The sequence below is a fragment of the Lingula anatina genome, chromosome 2 (assembly GCF_051362555.1).
Source record: "Lingula anatina isolate TDL-2025a chromosome 2, LinAna3.0, whole genome shotgun sequence".
Taxonomy (NCBI): domain Eukaryota; kingdom Metazoa; phylum Brachiopoda; class Lingulata; order Lingulida; family Lingulidae; genus Lingula; species Lingula anatina.
Window position 1 is genome coordinate 10,053,827 of NC_141768.1, and position 15,329 is coordinate 10,069,155.

Here is a 15,329-nt window from a genome sequence, read left to right on the forward strand (position 1 = left end):
AAACATGGTATTTATTTTAGTTGCATTTAGGATCCCTAATATACGAGATTACACGTATGTGCGGCCATATTTGTTGTGGAACATACATCTGCTTTTTTCCATCTTGTGCATTTTTGTGCACGAAAAATACTCCAGTTTAAAATGGAATTAGGCATTGTAAGGTTATCGGCAAAATGGACCTTTCTACTAATCGTAACTGTAAGTATACCATTTATTATGTCTTTACTTTTGAAAATTAAACACCGGTATGGTAATAGTCTGTATCGTTTGTAGTGAACCAGAGAGAGTAGAAACACTAGACTGATGTCGGATGAGCTGTGGCTGTCAGTGCAGCAGTTTACTTCCTTGTTGCAATCGGTCCAGAAAAGATATGGTTAAAGTGAATTTCGTGCAACATGATTGGAAAGAATTTTATTTTAGATCACCGGTTTAAAGTGGGCTTCCTTGTTGCAATGGAAAAAAAAACTGTTTAGTGAACTGAAATTGAAAAAAAAAAAAAAGATGAGATAATAGCGTGTAGCATACTGTACATGAGGGGCAGGGAGAAGGGTCAGAACTCAGCTCCTTTGAACATCACTTAGTGCCAATTCTAGATATATCTCATATTTGGACTTGGTGGAAAAATTCTAAAAACATCCCCCATTCACTTTTTAGTTTAATGTGAATTCAGCGGGAAATTCAGTCGAAGCATGTGCATAGAAACATCATCTGCTTCAAGCTTTGACAAGATGTCGTTATTTCACAACTAGGCAAATGAAGATTGGAAGTGACACTTATTGCTACACTTAGGGTCATTCAACTAAAAAAGTGAACATATGAGTCATGTCATTAACACACAATTTATTTTTGTTGTATTCATGAATGAGATTTTCCCAACTACCAGTGGATTTCTGACCCTTTGGGTGTCAAAATATCATTTTTGAGATCAATGCAAGGGCCCCGTAGACCCAAGGCCATATTTTCAGACTTCTTTACTAAATGGCGTTATCATCCCTAATTATTTGAAATATTAGAAATCAAAAGTAATTAATAACTGATATAAACAGATTTGCAAATATTGCACACAATGTGTTACCAACATGACTCAATTGTTACTTTCTTGTGGAACAATGCCTTGATGAAATATCATATTCTATGGTTTGTTCATTATCCTTATGTTATGTGGTCAACTTGTGATGTACATATTATTCAGATAAATGACCTTAGACTGTTCAGACTGTACTTCAGGTGTCTAACAAGCACTGCTAATTATAATGTGTAAGTGTTAAACCAAACCTCACATGGGGTCATGAATAAGCACTATTCTCTTTATTTCAGGTTTCTGTTTTCTACAGACCAACAGATAGTGGTGCTATTCAGATGCATGATGCCAATCTTGATGAAGTATTATGTAAGTGGTATAATTTGTATCTCATTTCATATGGAAACATTTTGTATGAAAGCAAAAAAGTCTAATATAAAATTCACATTGTATAATTGAGAAAAAAATACAGTTATTTAAAATATTATTGCTCTTGTGGTTTCTAGATGACCAGTAAACTACAGATCAAATGATATAATATAGATTTGACTTATGACAGAAAATTAGGCAATAGAAACAGTTTTAGTATCTTGTTGCCATAGATTGCAAAGCCATTGCCATACATAAGGTCACAGACTGTAAATGGCATGAATGCCTTTGTGTAATGGCACAGAGCTTGATCAAATGGAATTATTAATGCACTATAAAGATGTAGAACACATCAATAAAAAGAGCAAATGTATGAGAGTTTTTTCTTTTTGTTACAGCTAGCAATGAAGTAGTCTTTGTAAATTTTTATGCAGACTGGTAAGTTTTATTTTTGTGCCTCTCTTTTTTTGCAGTGTAGTACTTAACATTTTGAAAAGGGTTGTTTATATGTGAAAACCTGCATATGTATACATGGCAGGATGATAACATTCAGGGACTATCTGTCTGTAACGGTTAATGAATAATTCATTGTAATTAAGCATAAACTTGCTCAGTTTATGACAATTTAATATATTGAATCTTGATTTTTATAGTTGTTCGCCTTTGATCTTAATTTTAGTAGTAATGATTGTTTATTATTAATTAACAATTTCTGAATAAAAAAGTTTGTGACATCTGAAGAATTTAGTAAGATTTTGAATATGTTTTTTAATCAGAAGAAAACCTTGTGTTCCCTTTCTAGGTGTCGGTTCAGTCAGATGCTGCAGCCTATATTTGATGACACTGCCACAAAAGTTGCAAGTGAATTTTCTGTAAGTTGTTTTTTCCTTTCTTTCGGGGGGGAGGGTATGTATGAAACCTTTATTTCAAGGTCAGCTAAATAACAAGGGCTGAAAAATTATTTTAAATCTGCCTGGATTTAGATCTGGCCTGCGGCATATATATGATATTGTATGTATAAGGCTATTAATTCTTGATATGGCTAGTGATAGAATGTTAATGTTATGCAGTGCCAGTGTCTTAATTTTCAAAGATATTATGTGTGAATTTTTTTGTGTTAAACTGGAAATCATGGCCTTTAGATATTGGCAATTTCAATGTGCTTTGTTGACTAATTTTTGTTTTTTCAATTTTCAGCCTGGGAAGGTGGCCTTGGCAAAAGTAGACTGTGATAAAGAAAGTGAGTATAATTTATAGGAGTTAGATTTCAGTATGTACACATTTATTGTGTTTACAATCTTTGCATATTATATGAACCAACTTCCGTTTCAGTACATTATTAAAGTCACCTTAAACTAGATTGAAAAAACTAAATGGTCCCAATATCTTAATTTTTTTCTTCATTTTAAAGGAAAAGATGTGAAAAAAAAAAACAACTACAGTCTGTGAGATATATGTATGATTTATTTAGGCACTGGAGCATGTATGATTGATATATTACACACTAGAGCATTTAAGGTATTATTGGGTATTATTGTTAACATATATAAGAAGGTTGTCTGTACAAGTTAACTTTTCATCCATTACCCAGGTTCTTTAGCAGCCAGGTATCATGTCTCAAAGTATCCTACTCTCAAGCTCTTCCGTAACGGGCAACCAGTGAAGAGAGAATACAGGGGTCAGAGATCAATTGATGCCTTTACAAATTTCTTGAAAGAACAAACCAAGGATGTAATTATAGAGCATGCTAGTAGTGATGAATTTGACATTACAGAGGTGAGTGGTTTTTAAATTTTTTAAAACTTGCCAATTTAGAGTTGTTGAGAAAACAATATGTATATTTAATTATATAATCATGGTAGAATTTTTTCTTAGGTTGTCAGCATTCTCATAGAATTTTTCTTCATTACACTTACATTGTTCCTAATTTGGTAAAGTGCAAGGTTGATATCTATTTTCAGGGTAAAAAACGTAGAATCCTGGGAATGTTCGAGAGCAAGGATTCTGAAAACTATATGACATTTGCAAGAGTGGCAAATGGTTTGAGGGATGACTGTGAATTCCATATTTCAGTTGGGTAAGAAGACACAAGCAATTAATCTTTCACCTTTTAACCTCAACCTTGGCAAAATTTGATGATCAGTCTCTTGCAAGACTTGAAATGCTGAAAATTGTGAAGAATAATTTCAAGTATCTTCTCATACTCAGTTTCATTGGTTTTTAAATAGAAATGCTTAAATTTGTAAAGTGTAGTTTTAAGTGTCCTTCCATATGTTGCTTAGCAGTTATGTAAATATTAGAGGTCCTATTTATGGGGTTTTACTGTGGATGTCATTCTTTTTTTCATTTTATCACACACCATCATAAATGTACTTCCAGCTTAAAGACTATATTTTTTGTTGCATCTTGTTTTTGAATTACTCTTTCTTCTCTAATTATTTTATGTCATGCTGTTCTTTGTTCCTTTTAGGCCAGGGTCTGCTAAAGATAGGGTATCTGGGGATCTTGTCCTTTTCAGAGGACCACATGTAAGTGAAAGTAGACATTAAAATCCACCTATAAAATACACACTTGTACTTTTGACCTCTTTGTTAAGCTTAGATTTAGTTTATTTTATCATGGCCATTTTATAGCCAAAAGTTTAAAATGTTTTCTGGTTTGCCAAGTTTATGAATGACTTAGTTTAAATTTTCCAAACGAGAGCCCATGGTTGGGAATAAATAAATGGAGTAGAGCAAAAACACTTCGTTAGCTATAAATATATATTCAATATTCTGCCACTTTAACGAAAAGGGTGTCAAATACTTAAAGTAATATGAGATCATTTCTATTAAAAATGTAAATTATTTGGTTCAGTTTGTACATCAGTTGTGTGATGTAGATTAGGTACTGTCTTTATCTTGATTCACAGTGCATATTTTAATCACAAGCTCATGTTTCAGACTAAAAATGAAGATGTTGTGTACACAGGAATGTTGAATGATTATGAGATTTTGAAACAGTGGATAACTGATAAATGTATACCCTTGGTCAGAGAAATAACTTTTGAAAATGCTGAGGTAAGTGTTATTGTTATTAAAAATAATTTTAATATTAAAAAATATTATGTACACATAATGTTTGTATAAAAAATTTATAATGTTTTTTTCTTAATTTCAATTTTTTAAAAATAAGGCATTTTTAATGCATTTCTCACTTTTAGAAATATAGGTGCAACAGAGTTTTGTATTTAAGCTTTGTTTTGTTTTGTTTAAACTGCTATCTATTTCAGGTCTATTCATAATTATTATGATTTTAAAAAATAAAATTTCAATTCATTTATTATCAATAAATTTGAATATGTATGTGGCAAACTATTGATTTATATAAGTGTGCATGTTGGTGTATGGGTCTTTTGTATCACCCTGTTCCCTTTTATAGGAATTAACAGAAGAGGGGTTGCCATTCCTAATTTTATTTCATGATCTAGATGATAAAGAAACCCCTAGAATATACCAAGAGGAAGTAGCAAAACAAATAATAAATGAAAGAAGTAAGTATATTGGTAATCATATATTACTGGGGATTTTATTTTCAGGGCACCAATGTTCACCTAGCAGTTAGTTTTGACTGGCAGTTGATGCTACATTTTCATTTATTTATTGCCACCATCTTTCGTTGGTTGTATTTTCAGAGTATTGTAGAGGAGGGGCTTCCTCTTGTAGTTCTTTTTCATCATCAGGATGATACAGAAATTGCTAAAACATATGTGAATCAAATACATGCGCAGGTGTATGATCAGAGATGTAAGTTTTAAATGCATGTTAGACCAGGAGACATCTATAAACTGTGATGGTCATTCTTTTGAACCAAAAGTGAAAGGTACTACTAGTTTGAGGACAAAAAAAATTGTCATCTTTGCTTGCAGGAGAAGGGGTACTAACAAACGGTTGCTTTTACTCCAGGACTCTTAATTTTTGTGATGGGCCAAAATAAACATATGCTGGCTGGGTTTTTTTAAAAGAAACCCCCAGTTTGGTTTATATGCAAGTTTGTACATCGACGGTAGTGTTATGTAAAGGGCTCTTGTAGTGTTGGATATTACTGGACAAAAGACATATTTTCAATGAAGGTGTTGTTACTAAAGAAGCAGTTGACTTTTTGTTTGCATGATATTTGGTTTACAGGTTTTGAATGTGTTGAATCAACATTTATTAAATCCCAACTTAGTATTTTTAATAATCACTTGAAATTTAAATTGCTTCATGTGTGAAAATTGTAATAAAATATATCATTTTAAAAAAAGTAAACAGTTATTATTATTTGTTTAAATGGACAAAGTTCACTTAAAATCAATATCTTATTCATACTTGAACTGAGTGAATTTTTAATCATTTTGCTTTCATCTTTTTTGTTACTTCTAGATAATGTAAACTTTTTGACAGCTGATGGTAAAAAGTTTGCTCATCCACTGCATCATCTTGGAAAGAGTGACAAAGATTTGCCTGTACTTGCCATTGACAGTTTTAGGCATATGTATGTCTTTCCATATGATGTTAAAACAAGACTGACGTAAGTAGTGATACATGTGTTACAAATCATTTCCTCCTCATAGAAGCTACTGTTATTTTGTTATTTAGGTGTGGTTTTCAAATTAATTTTGCTGCAGACAAATCTTAAAAAATGGCTATGCAGTGTTTTTCAGTCAACACTAAGTTGGGATACACACACTTCAGATGGTAGCAACATCGGCAATGATGCTAACTTCAAGAAGATGACCACATGGCCATCAAAATTTGGAAATGCAAAGACTATTAGTTGTTGACCTAAAAAACTGCACAGGCCTTTTTCTGCAGTTGGTTAAATTCAAAATTGAAATTTAAGTAGAAATTTTAATTTCAATGCTAATACATACAACTTAATTCTTACAGTGAACCTGGTCTTTTAAAGACTTTCATAGCAGATTTACATTCTGGAAAACTCCACAGAGAATTTCACCATGGCCCAGATCCCACCCCACCGCCTCCAGTGCAAGAGCAGGTTGGTGCAACTTTGTGCACTTTGAACTTAAGATATTGTGAAAAATAGGCTAAATGTAAAGATAGCAATGCTTATGCTATTTAGGCTGTTTTATATTTAACTAATAGTTATGATGTTGAAGTTTTTTACTTTGATCTTGTAAGGATGTATCCATCTTTGTATGTTAAAATGTGATAGTCCTTTTTCTTTGTAAATTTTTGATGTCATGTTTGTTCCAAAACAATTGGTACCAAACTCTGCTTTCACCCCCCCCCCCCAATCTATCTTCACCTTTACAAAGAACACACCGCCTGTAAATTACCAAATTTTTCATGGGATTTGTTAATTTTTTTTAAATTTCCTTTAGCCATCCAGTGAAGACCAAGAAGAACAGCCAGCTAACCATGTGCCAAAAGAACCTCAACAACCAAACCAACCAGCACAGCATCAGTTTCAGCAAGAACAACCCACAGACCCACCAGAGTCCACATTCAGAAAACTTGCTCCATCTAGAAACAGATACACACTACTTAGGGATGAGCTGTAGATTTATTAAAGGAGTATCAAAAGATTAGTTGTATTTTTTTTAGTGTGCATGTTTGCAATGTTAATCTCCATCTTTGTCTTTGTCACAGTCAAGTCACTTGCTTCCGTGTAAAGTGAACTGTAAGATGTGTTAGATTGCCACCAACTGGGATAAAAACAAACAAAACAACTACCCTTCGTTGGTAGTTGGTCACTATAAGTAGCTTTGCTCAGCTATTCAGAACTGTTATTAGGGTCTATTTTATTGCATGTACTTTTTATGAGATTACAAATTTTCTTACCTTTTGTCCAGCAGTTGTATTGAAACCTGGTCTGTATTCAAAAAGGCAGGTTAAACCATGACATTGCCAGAAGTAATCTGGATGGCAACAAAAGGTAATAACGGCCTCTTATCAAAAGGTCCCACATAAATATTCTGTAGGTTCTTTTTTTTTTAATTTTCAAAAGTTCTATAAATGCTTGAAAATGATACAGTTGAGAAATGGCTCTAAGTGGTCTAAGTGTGACAATCCATACAACAGGCTCTTTTATGTATTGTTTATATGAAGGTTCCAATTGGTTTGTTTGTGCACAATTCCATTGGTGATGCATGAGTTATGTTTTCTGATAATTCTGCATTTGATATCAAAAGTTAACTGGTTACTAAGATAGTATGTTTTACTGACAAAAGGGAATGCTTTATATTTTATGAAATGCCATATTTATGTGGTGACAGAAATGGGGATATTTAATCAGACTGCTGAAATATTGAGATGCATTGGTTGAAGCTTGAGACCAGGTTTTTTAAGGGGGAAATATCCCAGGGTGGTTTATCAATACAAGTGTTCAACTTTTTGAAGTTGATATATATCTGTTGTATCCCTTTTCTGAATCTTGCAGGTATTCATTTTGTCATGTTATGATTTCATTGTTTTTACTTCCATTCATTTGTCATTACTGTAGCATTTGCATAAAGTGTCTAGTTTATTTACGTACAGTTATTTGATTCTTTTTCTTGGAGATGGGGCCTATTATGATGGATTTCATAGGTATTATGACATGAATAATATTTAAGCTTTGATGGGCACAATTGTGCTATTTAAAAACATCTTTTAAAAACATTTTGCTGTAAACAATGCAGATCTGCATTCAGATAGAAATATATTTCAGTATTGGGAGTTGGCAAAGACACACATCTTTGTATTTAGATACATATATTACAGAGCTGTTAAATGTAGATTTTTCATGCATTTATACAGATTAAATTACTTAAATTAAACAGCTGTTGACAGATTGTTTTTTATGTAGTTTTTCTGTACTAATAGCCATAGCCTACATCTGGTAGTGGCATTGTCATCGTTGTTGATAAAAGGAAACCTACATCATTTATTATTCTCAAACTTACTGATATGATTCATAGGCCTAAAGTGACTAAAAAAATTATATTAGCATCAAAATTTTCTGCTTTATGTCTGTATATTTAAAAGTCTTGCTGACTTTTCCTGCATTTTTAAGGCTGACTCTGACATTATAAATATGCAGACAAAACAGTTTTATGCAAGTCACCACATTTACTTCACAATGCACAAACATGCAAAATATTTCAAATACAGAACCACTTAATTTTCACCGTAATACATCCATGGATTCAAGGAAACACGAAACAGACCTAGCCATCAGTTTTTTGTTCAAACACAAAAAAAAATACCGTTGTGGCCCAGTGTAAACTATACAATTTTCAAAGCAGACAATACTCCACTAGAATTGGACTACATATGGTAAGCATGCATGTGACATAAACCTTAAAATGACTTGTAATGAATGCTAATTACAAATGAAAAAAAATGACAATTTAAAATAAATGAAGGAATATGGTACTGAATGTGTCCACACATAAATATTAACATAACATATGGCCAGTTGGTAACCCTTAATTGTAAACTAGAATAAAATTTGAGGATCCACCAAATCGTACCTGATTGTTCTCTTTACAGAAAGATAAAAGGGATTCCTTCTAAAAATTCTAGAACACTAGCTGTTTACCATTGTACTGTTTTTACGTTCACATCCTTTCTGTATGAGGCAAGTTTTTATACACATTTATATTGAATAAAACACCAGTTATAGTCTATTTTAAACCCATATTGTTCTGGGATCAACAAAATATAGTCAAAACTGTTCAGTGTAGGATGTAAAATGTGGTCACTCAGTCATGTGACACATGAAGACAAAAGACCACACCTACAGTACTGAGAGGACACACACACCACCGACTTTGATGGAGATAGACAGAAGTACATGACTCTCTAAAATATATACTCCACAATTTATGTAAGTGTACAATGTATTTGTTTTAATTCATAAGAATCATTATTTTATTATACTTTAGAACATATATATTATATTGTATTTTTATTTTTTATTTTTAGTGACCGGCTTTCGGCTTTCTGCTATCGGCTATCGGCTATTGACTATTTGCTATGAGCAATTTGAATAAAGCTAACCGTGTGCAATAAGGAGTTTTATGTTTTTTTTTTATAACCCAAAACACATATGTCTAAAAATCGAAGAGATTATAAGCACCAAAGACATTCCATGTTGTTTTATATATTCAATTCCATCAATATATATCTTTTCATTTAAACCATTATGCTATTTGCCAGACAAGTTTAAATTGGGCATTGAATTCGAGTCCTTTTTGCTGAGATTTTGCAGTTCAGCCTCATTTGCATGGTCCTGTTTCTTCTTGATGAACTTCCCACCTGCAAAACCTGTAAAACGGAATATATTATATTTCTGTGAGTTATTCACAGTGTTTTTATTGTGAAATATAGACCTCATACGAAGAGTTATTATCCCTTTAAACACTGGTTGTTATTTATCTCTGTGTCTATTTAGATAACATTAATTTTAAATATCTGTTCCCATTGAAAAGGTTTGATAATTTTTATCGGATAACAGTTGAGCTCAGAAATAATGAGATGTTACCGGAAGTAATTTTTAACAACAGGTTACTTTTACTCAGAATTCAGGATAAAATTATGAGCAAAAGTGACATAATTAAGATACCTCAGTACTGGGATTTTTTCCTGAGCATGTTATGACTCACCTACAATTCCACCAACACCAGCAGCTGCCAGCCCTCCTATTTTTGCTCCTACATACAGCCCCACTGGACCTGCCACAACTCCACCTATAACAGCACCTGCCACTGGGACAATAGCTGCCTTGTATTTGGCAGCCTACAAACAGGTGGGGGAGGTAAAAATAACGAAGATGATGAGACAAGTTTAAACCATGTTTAAGAAGATTAATAGTTAAAAACTGGATCCAGTTTTTTTTAAACATTATTTTGACATCCCTTAACGATGATAAAAAAATAATAAAAATAATATGATGATGATGACAAGACAAGTTTAAAACATGTTTAAGAAACTTAAATGCTTAAAACTGGATCCAATTTTCAAAACTTTATTTTGCCATGCTGTGGAAAGGTGTAGTATCTTGGCTATAATTTGTGTTGAAAGTTTTGTATCATATAAATCTGTTCACTGCGAGATTGAAAAGGTAATGAGATTTTAAAAGACAGATCTTGTATTTTTGAGTTTTAAAATGTTTTTTTAAAAGACTTCACCTTAGAGAGATTAATTGCTGCTCCTTGCACATTGCTATGAGCTTTTTCTACATTGTCTTCTATTCTGTCTACAACTTCTTGTTGACTCTATTTAAGAAAGAAAATCAGACATGGAAAAACTGTCATAAGTAAAGGAAATGTTATGGTGTACAATATTATATACAGCATTCTAAAAAGGATATTATCAGCAGACCAAAACAAATCCATTAAGATGATCAAATATTATAAAATACCTGAACTAGGTCAGCAAACTCATGGATCATAGTATTCAATTCTAATAGACTCTGAAAGAAAATAAACATCCAACATAAGTAAATTAAAGACAACTGAAATTTTTCACCATTAAAAATATTTTTATACATTCAAGTATGTATGATGTTGAGTCATAAAGGAAGTAACAAAAAGTGATCAACAGAAACATGTAAAAAAGGTACTGATAAGCTGTTAAAATTCAAAATAAATGCTTTAAATTATAGCAAGTACCTCTTTCAAGTTATCTAATGACTGAGCAGCATCTGTGTTATCTGGAACGGTTTGGGTTAACTGCTGTTGTAAGTAACTGTCTGTGGGAAGGCTGCAGGACACAGGATTCTGATCTAAATAAAAAGGGATTTTATTTTAAAAATTGTACGTAAGCAGAACATATGACATCCATCAATGTATGAATTGTATAGATCTGTCAAATTCTATATCAAAGACAAGGAGATAATATGAGAGGTAGAAATCATTTCAACTGTTGTGGGCTGAGTGAATATATACTAAACTGTGTGTGGATAGGAGGAGGCATGATAATGATGATGCAATTTTCCAAGCAGGCCAACATACTCACATGTTCCAGTATCATGATCGCAGGCCAGGGGATGAGGCAAAGCACCACTGTCTTTCGCAATACTTTCATCTTCAGCAGGGACTGGCACATGATATGAATGTCCATAAACCTCTAGGAATTCTTTTACCTGTGATAAAGCCTTTTCTTTAATTTCAGTTACTTTGGTGTTAAATTGAACAACTTCATCATCCTCTACTTGGTGTCGAGTTTTCTCAAGCTCTCGAATATTAGCTTTCAATTGCTGTATTGTCCTTGTAGCATTAATCTGTTCTTTGTTGAGGTTTTCCCATTCTCGTAGTCTTTGAAACTGGAAATAAACAATACCTTGTGTGTTCAATTAATTCCTTATTAACATTCAAAAATACTCAGCATATTTTACTATACTGCACATTCAGAAATAGCCTATATGTTTCACTAATTTACAAATGTAGTTTTGTCTTCACTCCACATGGAGTATGAGCGGAGGCACAGAACTCTCCACCTCTTGACTTAAACTGGTGTGAACTATTATCAAATTGTATAAATTTTGACTTAAGTAAAATGTAGTTTTAGGTTTTAGCTTAATCTTTAAGCTACAGGTGTGATGACAATAAAAACAGAAATATATGAAAACAATAATCCCACAAAATGAGTATAAGAACAGATTTTTTATACCAATAAAAATACCTTTAGAAGATTTCTCTGATGTCTGTCAAGTCTTTCTAGATCTATCTCTAAAACTTTGATAAACTTCTGGATGCTTGGCTCCAAGCGACGAATTGGATATTTCTGATAATTACATGGTTTACTGCCTTTATTCACTGCTTCTTCAAAACTTGCCATTCTTACTGTCACCTGGACTCAAACATGGTTCCTGCAATGTGAATGAAAATATGTATTATTAAAATGCTCAGGAGTTTCTCAGCATTTTCAATCCAAGATAAGAAGCATTCACTTTTGATGATTTTTGAGTTTGGGACTGTGCAGTATCCCCCCCCCCCCCTCCCCCATCACCACCTGTATTATCCGGTGGCAATGATCAATGTCTGCATGTACATCAGAAAATTTACTTAGTTTAATGAGTTTATACTAAGACATCAAATAATTAGTAAGTAAACTACAAAACTAATTTACCTCAATAGCAGGGGCGCTGATCAATGTGAACACATATTTCAATTTTGAAAATATTGTTTGCATGTGTGTGGGGGAGGGTGCAAAAGTACCAATATTTTATTACCCCCCCCCCCCCCCCCCGGATTCCTCACAACATATGATACATAGGTTGAAGAGCAGATAATGCAACATAAGAAGATTCCATCAACGCTGAGTTTAATTCACAGCTTGCTGGTTCATTTTTGCAGTATCAATTTAATTCCGACTCACAGATTAGATTTAAGTCTTACAAGAACTCAACTTCCTGTCGAGTCAGCGCCAATGAAAACAGAAGTACGCAGTCATTATAATAAAATAGGATTGCAACATTTAAAAAAGATAGCTTAATTCTACATGGGATATTGCCTACGATTTATAGATAATAATAAGCTAATGGCCGAGAATAATCCCTTTACTTACCAAGAGCGTCAACAAAACTACTCTTTTGAAAATGAAGAGCGGAAAAAAGAACCAGACCAACCACAATGCATATATATATATAATAATTAAAATTCTTTTAATAAACAATAATTTTTAAGTATTAACACGGTTACTTCTTTTTATTAAAAAAAAATGCCTTCATAAACAGGCGGACAAAGCTGCCGCGGTGCGCGCGTGCACTATGGTATATACCGGAAATACAGCAGAGGACACAACGTACTGTACAGTACATGTACAGGTGTGTCACCGTGTGTGACGGCAAATAATTAATACATTCGTTATACACATACAAACATTTATTGTATGTATAAATTTAAAATCAAATTTCATAAAATTCACGAAAAAGATGCTTTGAAATCGCCATTTGCCCTACTGTGGTACTGTGGCAAAACACATTCATTTTGTAAGATTTTACCGTGACATGATTTTAACGGTTTCCCAGTATCCGCTATATATAAGTAGTACGTGGTTCTAGGATAACCCCCCCCGGACAATTTCCCCCAAAACACCCCCCCCCCCCCCCGACAACGACCCCCTTCCCGGAGAATAAATGCCATATGGTTTATCTATTTGAGGCATTTATCGGTAATTTTTTTGAAAATTTTACTGAATACACAGCACATGTAGGCCTAGGTACAATGTACTAGGTATCAGTAAACAATATTTCATTTATTCTGAGCAGAAATGAAATATTTATCCTTTTCACAATACCAGTCAAGCAGTCAAAACAGAATCGGGGAGACACCGGTACTGGCAAGACGTTTAGATTTTCTGTATTGCTTGTAATTTGAACATAATTACCTCCACCCTTGGCGGAGGTCTGCGCTCTCGGAGTGCTTTTCTAGTTTTCAGCTCACGAACCGTGAACCACGAACACGCGTGCAAGAAGTGGCTCCGTTGTCCCATTTCATGTAGTAAAAACAATAAATCATAAAATGAACAAAAATTGGGTTAAGAAATAGGCCTACTCATCCTTGTCAATTGATAAATATTAGGCCTACTAGTTAATTTGTTTGCCATAAGTGCTGGACTTACCTGAAATAAATCCAAGTAAATAAAATTCTCTCTCAAGCCTGCTGTGAGCGGACAGCCGCACAGGACATGTTTTACAGTTTGTATTCTTCCTGTATACGTACAGATCACAAAATGAATCCCGAAGCTTGTAAATTGCATGTGCATTTACATTTACATTTATTTAAGGGGCCCATGACCTGCTATCTCTTTGCACCATAGGGGGTATGCCTACTTGGAGAAATTACTTCTTCATGTAAATAATCGTTCAAATCGGATGCCATGGCTATTTGCTTTTTATTGATTAAGAAAAAGGTATTTAAAAAAAGATTTAAGATCGTATTAACCCACAATGACAGGGCTATTTGCTTTTTGCGTAACTAATTACTGCAGATGCCAGGCCTGACAAATTTAAAAGGATCTTGCCCTCAAAGCCCAGGCAGTGTGTTAAAAGCCGGGTTACTTTCTTTGTAATTTAATTTTTTTAATTTAAAAGTCTTTTAAAATCCACTTTATCAAAACTCTGGGATTCGAGGTCAAGTACCTGAGAACAAATATGTCATGATGCCGTCTCTGACTGCAAGCACAAGATAGATAAATAAAGATCACTACCTAGGATTCTTGCCTGAATAAGATCCATCTACTGTAGTTAACTTTGTGACGAGGAATCCAGATGAAAAATGATTCTTGATAGGTAATGAATTCGATCCCAACTGAATCTTTTGGTACAGTACGTAGCTTCTCCCGAGTCGGTCATCCTTTTTTGTTTTGCTAACTGAGAAAAACACATGGGGCCTACTTGCCCATTGATAAGCCGTCGCTGCCATACCTGATATTATTCTGTGGGTGGTCCACATGAGGTGTTAAGTTAATGAAGCTGGGGTGCTTGCTTTGATCACCTTGATCATTACACCCCCGCTCTTAAGATGTCTACATGCACCAACAGGATTGCAGTCCCATTGTTTCCACTTTTTATTCACCAAACCGTGATTAACACAATGTTTTTCCTAATGTATTAATTTATCTCCGTATATGATAATGTAAATGAAAATGTATATTATTTTAACGAGTCTCCCTCAATCTTTATAGTAAGACCGTCTTACTTACCCACTTTACTATTGCAACTGTCAGATTTACACGTATATGTACTTTGCTCTTTGCAACAAATGGGTGATACAAAATCACTAAATAGGCCTACCTACATGGTGGTGATAAATATTTTAATTTTATCATCTATTACGCGATAAAGGATGCCTGGGCTCTTCACTGTTATATTTGAATCACATCACATATCTTTTCAGGCCAAAATAGATCTACTTGCTTTTTGATATAAACCCAAAGCAAACAATACGTACCTCTATGTACAGTGT

General features: G+C 33.5%; 2 protein-coding genes across 5 annotated transcripts; one reads left to right on the forward strand and one right to left on the reverse strand.

Annotated features, from left to right (window-relative positions):
- Nucleotides 1-24: 24 nt before the first annotated feature.
- On the forward strand, nucleotides 25-8,192 carry LOC106157020 (endoplasmic reticulum resident protein 44-like). Of its 2 annotated transcripts, none has more exons than XM_013532484.2 (13): nucleotides 25-198; nucleotides 1,318-1,390; nucleotides 1,789-1,828; nucleotides 2,193-2,262; nucleotides 2,588-2,630; nucleotides 2,982-3,166; nucleotides 3,352-3,467; nucleotides 3,861-3,918; nucleotides 4,333-4,449; nucleotides 4,811-4,922; nucleotides 5,794-5,941; nucleotides 6,301-6,409; nucleotides 6,756-8,192. In XM_013532484.2, the coding sequence occupies exons 1-13, from the start codon at nucleotides 142-144 to the stop codon at nucleotides 6,933-6,935; spliced, it is 1,308 nt and encodes a 435-aa protein (XP_013387938.2). In that variant the 5' UTR covers nucleotides 25-141; the 3' UTR covers nucleotides 6,936-8,192. The 2 variants fall into 2 exon arrangements, with proteins under 2 accessions (XP_013387938.2, XP_086861775.1); XM_087005649.1 differs by lacking the exon at nucleotides 4,811-4,922 and adding an exon at nucleotides 5,064-5,175.
- On the reverse strand, nucleotides 8,058-15,127 carry LOC106157043 (syntaxin-17). 3 transcript variants are annotated; one of them, XR_015333031.1, is made up of 9 exons: nucleotides 12,928-13,107; nucleotides 12,043-12,229; nucleotides 11,377-11,683; nucleotides 11,031-11,143; nucleotides 10,781-10,831; nucleotides 10,548-10,634; nucleotides 10,023-10,155; nucleotides 9,464-9,684; nucleotides 8,058-9,053 (listed from the first exon to the last, which is right to left on the reverse strand). XR_015333031.1 is itself a non-coding variant. In XM_013532526.3 (8 exons), exons 2-8 carry the CDS (start codon nucleotides 12,196-12,198, stop codon nucleotides 9,566-9,568), a joined length of 966 nt encoding a protein of 321 aa, XP_013387980.1. In that variant the 5' UTR covers nucleotides 12,199-12,229; nucleotides 15,067-15,127; the 3' UTR covers nucleotides 8,058-9,565. The 3 variants fall into 3 exon arrangements, 2 of the variants coding, with proteins under 2 accessions (XP_013387980.1, XP_013387978.1); XM_013532526.3 differs by lacking the exon at nucleotides 12,928-13,107 and adding an exon at nucleotides 15,067-15,127 and having other exon boundaries at nucleotides 8,058-9,684; XM_013532524.3 differs by having other exon boundaries at nucleotides 8,058-9,684.
- Between the last annotated feature and the right edge of the window lie 202 nt (nucleotides 15,128-15,329).

Bases quoted from the DNA above. Each gene is read 5' to 3' on its own strand.
- LOC106157043 (XM_013532526.3), bottom strand. From the start codon at position 12,198: ATGGCAAGTTTTGAAGAAGCAGTGAATAAAGGCAGTAAACCATGTAAT. The intron at 11,144-11,376 runs GTGAGTATGTTG...CTTTTTATTTAG, and splicing joins CGATCATGATACTGGAACAT to ATCAGAATCCTGTGTCCTGC. The intron at 10,156-10,547 runs GTGAAGTCTTTT...ACCTGTTTGTAG, and splicing joins CAGCAATTAATCTCTCTAAG to GCTGCCAAATACAAGGCAGC.
- LOC106157020 (XM_013532484.2), top strand. From the start codon at position 142: ATGGAATTAGGCATTGTAAGGTTATCGGCAAAATGGACCTTTCTACTA. The intron at 3,167-3,351 runs GTGAGTGGTTTT...ATCTATTTTCAG, and splicing joins ATGAATTTGACATTACAGAG to GGTAAAAAACGTAGAATCCT. The intron at 6,410-6,755 runs GTTGGTGCAACT...AATTTCCTTTAG, and splicing joins CGCCTCCAGTGCAAGAGCAG to CCATCCAGTGAAGACCAAGA.